This window comes from Mus pahari, chromosome 1, assembly GCF_900095145.1.
Source record: "Mus pahari chromosome 1, PAHARI_EIJ_v1.1, whole genome shotgun sequence".
Classification (NCBI taxonomy): Eukaryota; Metazoa; Chordata; class Mammalia; order Rodentia; family Muridae; genus Mus; species Mus pahari.
The window spans coordinates 157,319,247-157,331,400 of record NC_034590.1 but is presented as its reverse complement, the minus strand read 5'-3'; the positions used below and the strand labels follow the sequence as shown (position 1 = coordinate 157,331,400).

Genomic DNA, 12,154 nt, shown 5'->3' with positions numbered 1-12,154 from the left:
CCAGCAACCACATGGTGGCTCACAACCATCTGTAATGAGATCTGATGCCCTCTTCTGGTGTGTCTGAAGACAGCTACAGTGTACTTACATATAATGAATAAATGGATCTTGAGAAAAAAAAAAAAAAGAAAGTATTGATCCTAAAATAGAGAGTTTTTTAGATTTGGAGTGGACATTGATAAGCTATAATCCAAGTGTAGATTCTCATAGGGAGATGTTTGTAAATGTGATTTTTGTATCTTAGGAACTTGTGGTCCTTGATGTTCCTGCTAATGAGCTCACGGAAGCTGAGCACATGCGAGTTCTAGATCCAATGCATGCAGAAGTGCGTTGTGTGCGATTTATTTAACTAGACTCTCTTGATTTCCAATTTATTTTCCCAAGATAAGGACGTCCTCTTCTTGACAACCTGTAGCAGGAACTGTATTTCATGTTTTAAGACAAAGCCGTGATTTTCTTCTCAATTTTCTCTAGATTATAATAGAAATTGGAAGCTTGGTAAAATAATAGAAATAGGTCTTAACTAAAATTTTAGGTCTGACCTAGGACTTTTTATTGTTGTTGGTGCTATTAAACTCAGAGCCTGTGTATGCCAGGCTGGCCTTTAACTTGTTATGTTACTGAGAGTGATCATGAATTCTTGTTTTTCCTATCTCTCTCTCTCTAGTATTGTAATTCCAAGTGTGTATCTCTGTGCTTGGGTGACCAAGCCAGCTCAGTCAGTCAACAGAGTCTCCAGCCCAGGAATGAGGCTTGGGAAGAAAAAGACAGTTAGACAAACATTATAATGTGACTCCAGCCAGTGCTGAGGCGGAAGCGGCTTCAATTTCCCAGTCAGCTATTACACCATTCTAGGTACTAGCAGAGACTAGGATCAGTTCTCAGATCAAAGACCAAGTGATTAAACAAGGCAAAGAACAAAGAGATCACACCAGGTACTGATCAGACAAAGCTGGAAGCAGAGTCCCCAGTCACTGGGTCTGGGGCTTCTCAGGATGACCAGAACAAAAGGGAAGCCACACCTTCTTTGGCTGGGTTCACCTTGATCCTTGCATCAGTCCAAATGTGAATATTCTTTTTTTTTTTTTTTTTTTTGACAGTCTCAAGTTTTTATTCAGTGGGTCTCTATGTCTAGAAGAAGATACTGAGCCTCTTGGTGGTGAAGTGTGGCTTGTGCTGGTGCTGCAACACACTATGGGGCAGTGGGAATTTGATCTTGGAGTCGTGGAACTGCTTGACAGCTGGCCGGCAGCACTTGCCAGCTGCAGTCTCTTCCACCTTCATGATGTGGATGGAGTGGGCACGGGCATGGTGTGACTGCACCAGCAGTGGTCAGGTCCCGGTACTCTTAGTACATGTTGTGTGTGCCACTGCGGGAGTCATAGCGCAGCCAGATGCCAAAGTTCTTCACACGCACGGGTGACGTCTTGTACACAATCTCCCTGGATGACTTCTTCATCTTCTTCAGCTGTGACACAAAGTACCAGAAGTGGGACTTGGCCATCATATGGTTGGGTGCAAAGATTCACATATAGTACAGTGGTCGTGTGTGGCATTTTGGGGTTGGCAAGCAGTGCCCCACCACCTTGTACCCCCAAAGTGTGCCTGAGGCCTTCATGGCACTGCGTGCTCGTTCACTACCAGTCACAAAAGGCCAAATGTGAATATTCTTATCAGAGCCTACTTCTTCCTCCAGAGCCCAGTCACAGGCCTTGACCAAATTTCTATAAACAGCAAATTGTTTTAAGTGGCACCAAAAGCTTTCCACACTTGGGGGTTTTGTTTTATTTTGTTTGTTGAGACAGAGTCTCACTCTGTAGTCTAAGCTGGCTTTGAATTTTATTTTTAAAATTTATTGATTTATTTTTAAAGTTTTATTTATTATTTATATGAGTACATGGTAGCTGTCTTCAGACACACCAGAAGAGGGCATCAGATCCCATTACAGATGGTTGCGAGCCATTGTGTGGTTGCTGGGAATTGAATTCAGGACCTCTGGAAGAACAGTCGGTGCTCTTAACCACTGAGCCATCTCTCCAGCTCCTCAAGATTTATTTTTATTTTATGTGTATGGGTGCTTTGTCTGAATGTATGTCTGTGCACCAAGTGTGTGCTTGGTGCCCACAAAGGCAAGAAGATGCTGTCAGATTCCCTAGGACCAGGGTTACAGATGCTTATGAGCAGCCATGTGGGTGCTGGGAACCAAACCCTGGGTCCTCTGAAAGAACAGCCAGTGTCCATAACTGTGAGCCATCTCTCCAGGACTAGCCTTAAACTCTTTTTTAAAAAGATTTATGTATTTATGTATTATTTATTTATTTAATGTATATGAATACTATGTAGCTGTCTTCAGACACATCAGAAGAGGGCTTTGGATCCCATTTCAGATGGTTGTGAGCCATCATGTGGTTGCTGGGAATTAAACTCAGGACCTCTGGAAGAGCAGTCAGTGCTCTTAACCAGTGAGCCATCTCTCCAGTCCCCTACCTTGAACTCTTAATGGTCCTCCTGCCTCAGCTTCTGAGAGGTAGGATTAGACATGCAAACCATCACATGTGGTCCAAGTGTAAATATTTTTATTACAGTTGTGTCTTTGTGTGGGTACATGTGACCCATGACCTACAAGCAGAGGTCAGAGGACAACTGGGTAGTTGGTTCTTTCCTTGTACCTTGTAGGTTCCTGAGATACGGATTAAGGTCTTCAGGTTTGGTATTAAGTGTCTTTACCCACTGAGCCATGTCACCTGCCCATCTGGCGATGGTTTGAGACAGAGTCTCCCTGGGTAGTTAGGCAATCCTGGAGCTTCTATGGCTATCTCGGCTGATCTGGACTGCAAGTGTGCACCATGATGTGTGACTACACTTAGGACTTTTGAAAAGTATTCCTTTGCACTTCAGAATTGGCAAACAACCTCTGCTGAGCATCCCATGAACCAAATGTTTCTAAGAGAAGTATATGATGTAGTTCTTCTGATAAAGGTGTTTAATACCTGTTTGGAGAAGTTATCTGTGCTTGGTACTTGGTCAGAGGTGGGAATCTCCCTTTTTGGCTGTATGTATCAGGGAAAGATGATATCTAAGAATCTTTTCTACTATTAGGTGCATCTCTTATTTAAGTAAAATTTTGGTTTTGATTTGAGAGGTAGTGTATATTTTCAAAATTAATTTTATAAAATGAGTTCAATGTCTTTCGGTTTATCTAGAGGTAAAATCAGACCTTTCCCTAGTATTCTCCTGGTTGTCTTATATGGGCCTGGATTTCATACTCAGAGCTCAGGATTTAAGAGAGCTGGAACTTGGCTAATAAAACAAATGAGGGAGGGGAGGGACTGTGTAAATCTGCCCTGGAGACCTGTAGGATTTTAAGTCTCAGTTGAAAAAGAATTGAGAGTTCCTTGAAGATGTAAAGATTCTAGAACTGCTTTTTTATAGAACCAAAAAATAAGTTTAAGTTTGATCTACAATAGTATTATAAATTTATACACTTAAGTTTGAAAGTAGCATATTACTATTATTTTGAAATCAGATTTGTTTTTGGCTTCTTAACTTCTGTTTTCTGCCTGTAGTCTCTTTCCGAGGAATTCTGAAGACAGTCAAGTGCAGTGTGATTTATGAGGCAGTGAAGGGCAAGTGCCCTGCAGTGGTGAGGACCTGCTCACTTGGGGGAAATGGATGGAGCACATCAGTCTGTAGTGTACTTCCTGCCCTAATGGTCTTCGGTTCAATCAATATTTGAAATTTAACTTCACTATTGTTCTGTGGGCACTGCGTGCTCTGCAGCCTGCCTTCTTTCCTCTTCAGATATGTGGCAGACTTGTTATAGGTGGGGCTACTACACTTTCCTGTTTGCTTTTACATCAGCTTTCAGCTTCAGCCACTGGCACTTTTTATGGATTTAAAATGTATTGTGCTATAGGGCAATTAATATTTTAAGTTTTAATATTACATGGTCTGAGGAGGGGACTAATAAGATCTATAGCCATTATTTATCATTTCTTCTTCGTAAAAAATTTCCCATTGAATGATATTTCAGTAGATTCTGTAGTATCCTGACTTGTCTGGCCCTGGCCCTGCCTGCCTGCCTGTTCACCCTCCCTCCTTCTCTCCCTTCTCTCCTTCTGTTTTTTGTTTTTTGTTTTTTTAAGATTTATTGATTTATTTTATATATTTGAGTACTTTAGGCACATGTACACCTGCATGCCAGAAGAGGGCATCAGACCACATTATAGATGGTTGTGAGCCACCATGTGGTTGCTGAGAATTGAACTCACAGCCATCTCTCCAGCTCTTTAAGTGTTTCCTGCCGGGCGTGGTGGCACACGCCTTTAATGCCAGCACTCGGGAGGCAGAGGCAGGCGGATTTCTGAGTTTGAGGCCAGCCAGGGCTACACAGAGAAGCCCTGTCTCGAAAAACCAAAAAAAAAAAAAAAAAAAAAAAAAAAAAAGACAGTGTTTCCTATAGCTCAGACTGGCCTTGAACTCTGTACAGCTAAGGATGGCCCTGAACCTTTAATCATCTTGTCTTTCCCTCTAACTTCCAGTTTACAGCCTGAATCACCAATAATTCAGTGCTCCAATTTGTTTTTCAGATGAGTTTTGTTTTTTTACAGGCATTTTGGTTCATCGTAAAATTGAGAGAAAGGTGTGGTAGTCCATAAATTCTGTGATTTTGCACATCCACAGCTTGTCCCATTATGTATTTGTTGCTGTTGATGAATCTATATTGAAGTACACATCATTACCGCCTGGAGTCGGTGTTTGTATTAGGTATATTCTCGGCTGGATAGTCTGTGGGTTTGAACAAATGCACCCCGATGTATTTCTTCTGTTATGGTATCATATTTAAACTGTCCTAAAATGTGTCTCACTCTACCCCACAGGTTCTCTAGCCATGGCACAAGTAGAGAAACGAGGAGGCTTGCTCCGGAAATCTTCAGCCTCAAAAAAACCACTAAAGGAAAAAGTGGTGCTGATGTATGATGAGATTTTCATGGTAAGGCCTGGAGTCCCGCTATCCTGCACAGCTAGATTGCTTTTTTGTTTCCTTAAAAAAAAGTTGTGTTTAATTTATCTCTACGTATGTGTTTGAACAAGTTCAGAAGAAGACAAGCCACGGTGCTTGTATGTAGTCAGAGAACAACTTGCAGCAGCCCTCCCGCTCTTTAGGTTCTGAGGTTGAACTCAGACCGTCAGGTTTGGTTCTTTTACTCAGAGTCATCTGGCTGGTCTTTGTGTTTAGCAAGAGTCTTGCTGTGTAGTTCAGGCTGGCCTGGAACTCACTGTGTAGATCAAGCTGTCATCACACTCGGTGATTCTCCAGCCACATCGTCTGGAGTGCTGCACTTATAGGCATGGAACACCGTACCTAACCTTGATTCGTCAGCTTTTTTAGTCCAAATACTCTTTTTTAAAAATCGAATTTATTAAGCCGGGCGTGGTGGCGCACGCCTTTAATCCCAGCACTCAGGAGGCAGAGGCCAGCCCGGTCTACAAAGTGAGTTCCAGGACAGCTAGAGCTATACAGAGAAACCCTGTCTCAAAAAACCAAAAAAAAAAAAAAGAAAAAAAAAGAATTGGATTTATTTAATTTTATTTGCATTGTTGCTTTCCTTATTTGCATGTGTGCCTGTGGGAGGGTGTCAGATCCCCCAGAACTGAAGTTACTGCTGTCTCACTTGGCCCTGAGAGAAGGCTTCAGTTGGTGAATTTCCAATAAAACTAATAGTAATATGCTCCAGAATATAACAGGGTATGTGGGCAACTTGACCCTCCTCCGAGTCAAGCTATTTTTCTGTGTCAGTGACTGGAAGGCATGGAACAAAATGGCTATTGCTTTGCTAGGGGCACAGCTCAGGGCAATGATTGTGAGCTGCCATAAGGGTGCTGGGAACCAAACTATGGTGTTCTCTGCAAGAGGGAAACTTGCTGTTAATCTCTGAGATATCTTTTCAGCTCCCCAGATATCTTTAAGAAATATTATTTATTTATTATTTCCATGGAGTATGTGTGGAGGTCAGAGGACAGGATTGTGGAAGTACATTCTGTCTTTTCACCTTCATGTGGGTCCCAGGGGTTGAACTCAGGTCACCAGATTTTTGAACCTATACTGTCCTAGCTATCCTACTGACCCAAATTTTCTCTTTTTTAAAAGATTGGTCATTTGGGTGGTGGTGGTAGTACATGCCTTTAATTCCAGCACTCAGGAGGCAGAGAGGCAAGCTCAGATTCCTAAGAGTTCTAGGCCATCCTGGTTGGTCTATAGAGTGAGTTCCAGGACAGCCAGGACAATACAGAGAAACTCTGTCTTGACAAAGTGTCAGAAGAGGGAATCAGAATCAGATACCGTGGAGCTGGAGTTACATACGCTTGTTAGACACCTGATCTTGGTGCTTGGACTGAATCCCTGGTCCTCTGGAACAGCAGCAAGTGGTTTTAACTAAGCTGTTTCTTCAGTCTCGTGACTCATTTCTTTTTCGAGACAGGGTTTCTCTGTATAGCCCTGGCTGTCCTGGAATTCACTTGGTAGACCAGGCTGTCCTCGAACTCAGAAATCCGCCTGCCTCTGCCTCCTGAGTGCTGGGATTAAAGACCTGCGCCACCAGGCCTGGCTCGTGACTCATTTCTTAAAAAGATTTATTTTATTTATATGAGGTCACTTGTAGCTGTCTTCAGACACACCAGAAGAGGGCATCAGATCCCCTTACAGATGGTTGTGAGCCCCCATGTGGTTGCTGGGAATTGAACTCAGGACCTCTGGAAGAGTAGTCAGTGCTCTTAACCACTGAGCCATCTCTCCAGCCATCGTGACTCATTTTTTATTATTATTTTCCTTCCTTTCTTCCTCCCTCCCTCCCTCCTTCCTTCCTTCCTTCCTCCCTCCCTCCCTCCCTCCCTCCCTTCCTTCCTTCCTGTGTTTCTTTTTCTTACCTAAAGATCCCCTCCTTTTTAAAAATGATAGCTGTCCTAGGAGTTTTCTTTTGTACCTTGAATTCTACAATTTCAATTTCAGATATTTTAAGAAAGAAGAATTGTTATATTCTATCTCAAGTTGTTGGTAAATAGAGTAAGTAATTAGACATCCTCATTCTCTAGTTATGAGGGGTGACTACAGAATTATTATGTATTGTATTAGAGATTTATTTCAGCCTTCAAATATAATTTAGAATAATACTTATAGATAACATAGATTTTCTTCTAATCCTGACAAGAAATCTTTATTGGTGCTGATAATATCCTCATTAAAAACAGTCTTTAAGGCCAGGTATAGTGGTATACACCTTTAATCCCAGCACTTGGAGGCAGAGGCGGGTGAGTTTCTGTTAGAGTTGGTTGACAGCCTGATACACACACACACACACACACACACACACACACAGACACACACACAGACACACACACACACACACAGACACACACACACACACACACACAGCAATCATTCCAGGCCATTTAGAGATATGTAGTGAGATACTGTATCAAAAAACTAAAAAGCAGACAAAAATTTAAGACATTTCTATTTGTGTGGCAGGGTGGGTGGAGGTGTCCGAGGGCAGCTGTTCTCTTCTTCCATCACGAAGTTCTTAGGGATCAAACTCAGGCCGTCAGGGTTGGTGGCAAGGGCCTTGACCTGCTGAGCCATGCTGCTGGTCACAATACTCTCATTTCATAGATAAAGTCATTTGTCTCAGAACAGAGGGATGGAGCTCCATCTTGACTTGTAACTAATTCCAGCTTTCAGCTTTGCCATACTCAAAATAGTGAACTCAGATGAAACACTTCTAATTATTGGCAGGCCTTAAAATCAGAATTTGTATATTTTTTGTTTGTTTGTTTTTTGTTTTTGTTTGTTTTGTTTTAAAACAGGATCTTGGTAGTCCTGTCTCAGTACCCTAAACACTCAGATTATATTCCTGTGCACCATGTCTGGTTTATTGAGAACAAATGCAGAGTAGATAAAATACAGAGAAGATAAAAATAAGTAGATAGTGGAATCTTAACAGGACTACTTCTTATTTTGAGACAGAGTCTCATGTGTCACAGGCTGGCCTTGTTATGTACCTGAGGGTGACGGAGGGTGCGTGTTTGTGCATGTAGTTTTTTTTTTTTTTTTTAAAAAGATTTATTTATTTATTATATCTAACTACATTGTAGCTGTCTTTAGACACCCCAGAGAGGGCATCAGATCTCATTACAGATGGTTGTGAGCCACCATGTGGTTGCTGGGAATTGAACTCATGACCTTCAGAAGAGCAGTTGGTGCTCTTAACCGCTGAGCCATCTCTCCAGCCCGTGCATGTAGTTTTATTTTAAAGATTTATTTTTGTTTTATGTGTGAGGGTATTTTGCCTGCATGTATGTGTACTGTGTATGCACAGTGCCTGAGAAGGCCAGAAGAAGGCGTTTGGATTTCCTGGAACTGGAGTTAGAGACTTTTGTGAGCTGCTGTACGGGCGCTGAGAATTGAACCCAGGTCTTTTGGAAGAATAGCCCGAGTTCTTTCCAGCCCTTATTGATTGATTGAGACAAGAATTTTCTATGTATTCCTTGCTGTTCTGGAACTAGATATGTGAACCAGGCTGGCCTTGAACTCATAAGAGATCTACTTGCTTCTGCCTCCCAAGTGCTGGCTTAAAGGCTTGTACTACTATGTCTGCTGGCCTAACTTTTAATTTTTATTTATTTATTTAAAAGAGAAGTATTTAAAGGAAATGTTTTGAGCCATGCTTTACTTTTGGTGTAGGGAATATATATCCATACTCTGCCTGTGGAAAATGTTCTCGTTCTCTGTTGTAGTTTAAGGTAAGACAGCATTGTCAGAGTTAAATATGACAAGTAAAGCTGGCAGTATTTTTTGATGTTTTTTGAGTTTGCAATAAAGTTGAACATGCTTACTTTTTGATTTCAGACAGAGGACCCCAGTAAGTGTAGCCCGCGGTTTTGGGAGGAGCTCTTCCTCATGAAGGTAAGAGCAGGTGGCATGATGGAGCTTTCGGGTGGGTAAGATTGTCTTCCGTGTTCTGAGTGCTGCACTGGAAGTCTGCTCAGGCCCTTCTTGTCTTTCTGGCAGGTGAATTTAGAGTATCTGGAAGGCAAGCTGGAATCTCTGGACGGTGAGGAGTTAATGAAGATCAAGGACAACATTAATTGTTTATTTCAACACTGCATCCAGGCTCTGGGGGAGGAGCATCCCATCCGAGTTGTCAATGCATTGCAGGTACAGGCTGGGAGGCGGGGAAGTCTGTTAAACAGTAGAATGGAGTTACAGCTCATCTGTTAGAAGCTGACGAGACTTTAGGTGTCAGATTTGGTTTGGGGTTTCTTTCGTTTTTAGTTCTAATTTTTTTTAAATAAAACATCTGTCATGTTAGACATCTTCTTGTTATATTTAGTTTTAAAAAAACATTTATTATAGGCTGGAAAGATAGCTTATTGGTTAAGAGCACCGGCTGCTCTTGAGACAACCAGGGTTTGATTCCCAGCACCCATATGGCAGTCTAGAACTGTCTGCAACTCCAGTCTTTTTATTTTTTTTTTTACGTTCTTTTATTTTTTGGTTTTTTTGAAACAGGGTTTCTCTGTGTAGCCTTGACTGTCATGGAACTCACTCTGTAGACCAGGCTGGCCTCGAACTCAGAAATTCGCCTGCCTCTGCCTCCCGAGTGCTGGGATTAAAGGCGTGCGCCACCACACCTGGCTGGCAACTCCAGTCTTAAGGGATCCAGTGCACTCTTCTGGCCTCTGTGGACACATGGCATGTATGTGGTACACAGACATGTGTTCATGTAAAACATAAAAATAATTAACACATTTATTATTATTATTTTAAATTATGTGTCTTTGTGTCATGCGAGTACAGGTATCTATCTGTAACCCAGAAGAGGATATAGAACCCTTTGGTGCTATAATTGCAGCTGGTTGTAGATCACCCAACATGGGTGCTGAGTATCAACCTTGGATCCTCTGAAAGGGCAGCATGTACTCCCACCACTTACCCAGCTCTCCAGCCTCATTTAAATAGTTTCCTGCATTATTATTATTATTATTATTATTATTATTATTTTGTGTGTTTGTGTGTATCTGTGTTTGGTGTATGTGTATATGTTTGTATGCGCAGAGGCCAGATACACTGGATATTTTCCACAGTTACTTCATACCTTGTTATTTTTATTTTTTTAATAAAAAAGAAAAACTTACTGGAGAGGGGTCTGGAAAGATGACTTAGGAATTAATAACACTTGTTGCTCTTGGAGAGGACCTGGGTTCAGTTCCCAGCAGTTACATGGCTGCTGACAGCTATTTGTAATCCCAGTTCCAGAGGATCCAACGCCCTTTTCTTCTTACTTAGTGGTTTCATAGACACACATGCAGGCAAACATCCATACACATAAGCTAAAAGATAAATCTCTAAACAAATTTTATTGTGGGTACCCCTTTAATCCCAGTACTTGGGAAGCAGAGGCAGGGGGACTTTTGTGAGTTGGAAGCTAAGGTGATTTTATATATATATATATATATATATATATCCCCCCCCCCCCCCCACCCGAGACAGGGTTTCTCTGTGTAGCCCTGGCTGTCATGGAACTCACTCTGTAGACCAGGCTGGTCTTGAACTTAGAAATACACCTGCTTCTGCCTCCCCAAGTGCTGGGATTAAAGGTGTGCACCACCACTGCCCGGCGCTAGGTTGATTTATATAGGGAGTTTTAGGCCAGCCACATCTATGTAGTGAGATTCTGCCTCAAAGTAAGCGAAAATAACAAAAAACTGTATTTACTGTGTATAATGTGTATGGGGAGTGTTCATGCCACGGTGCTCCTAGAGACTGTGTGATGATTGCTTCTTTGCTTCCACTTGTACCTGGTTCCAGGTATCAAGCAGGTCACCAGGCTTGTAGGTCAAGCACTTTGCCATCTGAGCCATCTCTCCAGCTCCTCACTTTTTTCCCTTCAGAGATGGAAGTGGTATGTCTATTACTGTCTGCCTTACTCCCCAGAGATCGGGTCACTGAGCTACAGCTCACTGTTTTTTAGTTAGGTTGGTGGCCAGAAAACCCTCTTGTGTATGTGTACACTATGAATGTGTATTTTTATGTATATGTGTATGCATGTTCATGTCACAAGCGTCTGTGGAGTCAGAGAACAGCGTGTGAAAGTTGCTTCTTTTGTCAAACTTGGCAGCAAGTGCCTTTATCTGCTCTGCCAGCTCTCTGACCCTCACCTTGAACTACTGATTCTTCTCCCTCTATCTCCTCAGTGCTGGGATTACAGGTGTGCTGTTGTTTATTAATTTTGTGGTTTTTATATGTTAACACTCAAGCTGTTTTCAAATTCAGAGTAACAGAAATTAAAGGTCTGGCTAGACAAGACATAATTCTGTAGTTGCAGTGGGAGGCTACAGATTTAGTGTACCCTAGTGTGGAGACTTCTCTAGAAAGAATTTTTTCTCATCTCTGCAGACATTGTGTGCACTTATTCGAGGAGTCCACCAGAAGAATAAATCTACGTCTGGATTTGACATCATCAATATGCTGATGGGCTTTGACAAGGCGGAGCTATGCATGAAGGTGAGGCGCCAGATGTGCGCATGGCTGTGCAGAGCTGTCTGACAGCTGATGTGAATACTGCCTGCAGGCAGACATAATAGGAGATTTATATTCATTTTTTTTTCTTTTTTTCTTTTTTTTTTTCTTTTGAGACAGGGTCTTTCTAAGTAGCCCTTGCTGTCCTGGAATTCACTATGTACACGAGGCTTTTTCAAATTTAACAGAGATCCACTTGCCTCTGTCTCTTGAGTTCTGGGTTTAAAGGTGTGAACTGCCACGCCCAGCTTTGTCTGACATTTATGAACTTAGATATGAGAAGTTACAAGGTCAGTGGTTTGTGCTGGTGATCAGTCCATGGTGTTTGCATGGTAGGCGAGGGCTCTGTCACGCAGAGGCCATCCTTGCCTGCTTTTAGGTATTTGATACGGGGTCTTAAAGAGTTGAGGCTGGCTTCAGACTTACAGAGGGTAGAACTGTTTTTGTTTTTTGTTTATTTGTTTTTTTTTTTTTTTTTTTTTAGGTTTTTGAGACAGGGTTTCTCTGTGTAGCTCTGGCTATCCTGGAACTCACTCTGTAGATCAGGCTGGTCTCGAACTCAGAAACCCGCCTGCC

The 12,154-nt window shown here is 42.0% G+C and overlaps 1 protein-coding gene and 1 pseudogene across 1 annotated transcript in view; one reads left to right on the top strand and one right to left on the bottom strand.

Annotated features, from left to right (window-relative positions):
- The window catches only part of Armh3 (armadillo like helical domain containing 3), a 186,721-nt gene that overhangs the window by 16,327 nt on the left and 158,240 nt on the right, over positions 1–12,154 (top strand). The window contains exons 2-5 of the mRNA XM_021198223.2: positions 4,881–4,993; positions 8,906–8,962; positions 9,068–9,214; positions 11,456–11,563. Of these exons, the coding sequence (XP_021053882.1) occupies positions 4,892–4,993; positions 8,906–8,962; positions 9,068–9,214; positions 11,456–11,563 (414 nt within the window). The 5' untranslated portion in view covers positions 4,881–4,891. The remainder of the gene's footprint in view (positions 1–4,880; positions 4,994–8,905; positions 8,963–9,067; positions 9,215–11,455; positions 11,564–12,154) is intronic.
- LOC110321761 lies at positions 1,132–1,618 on the bottom strand (annotated as a pseudogene).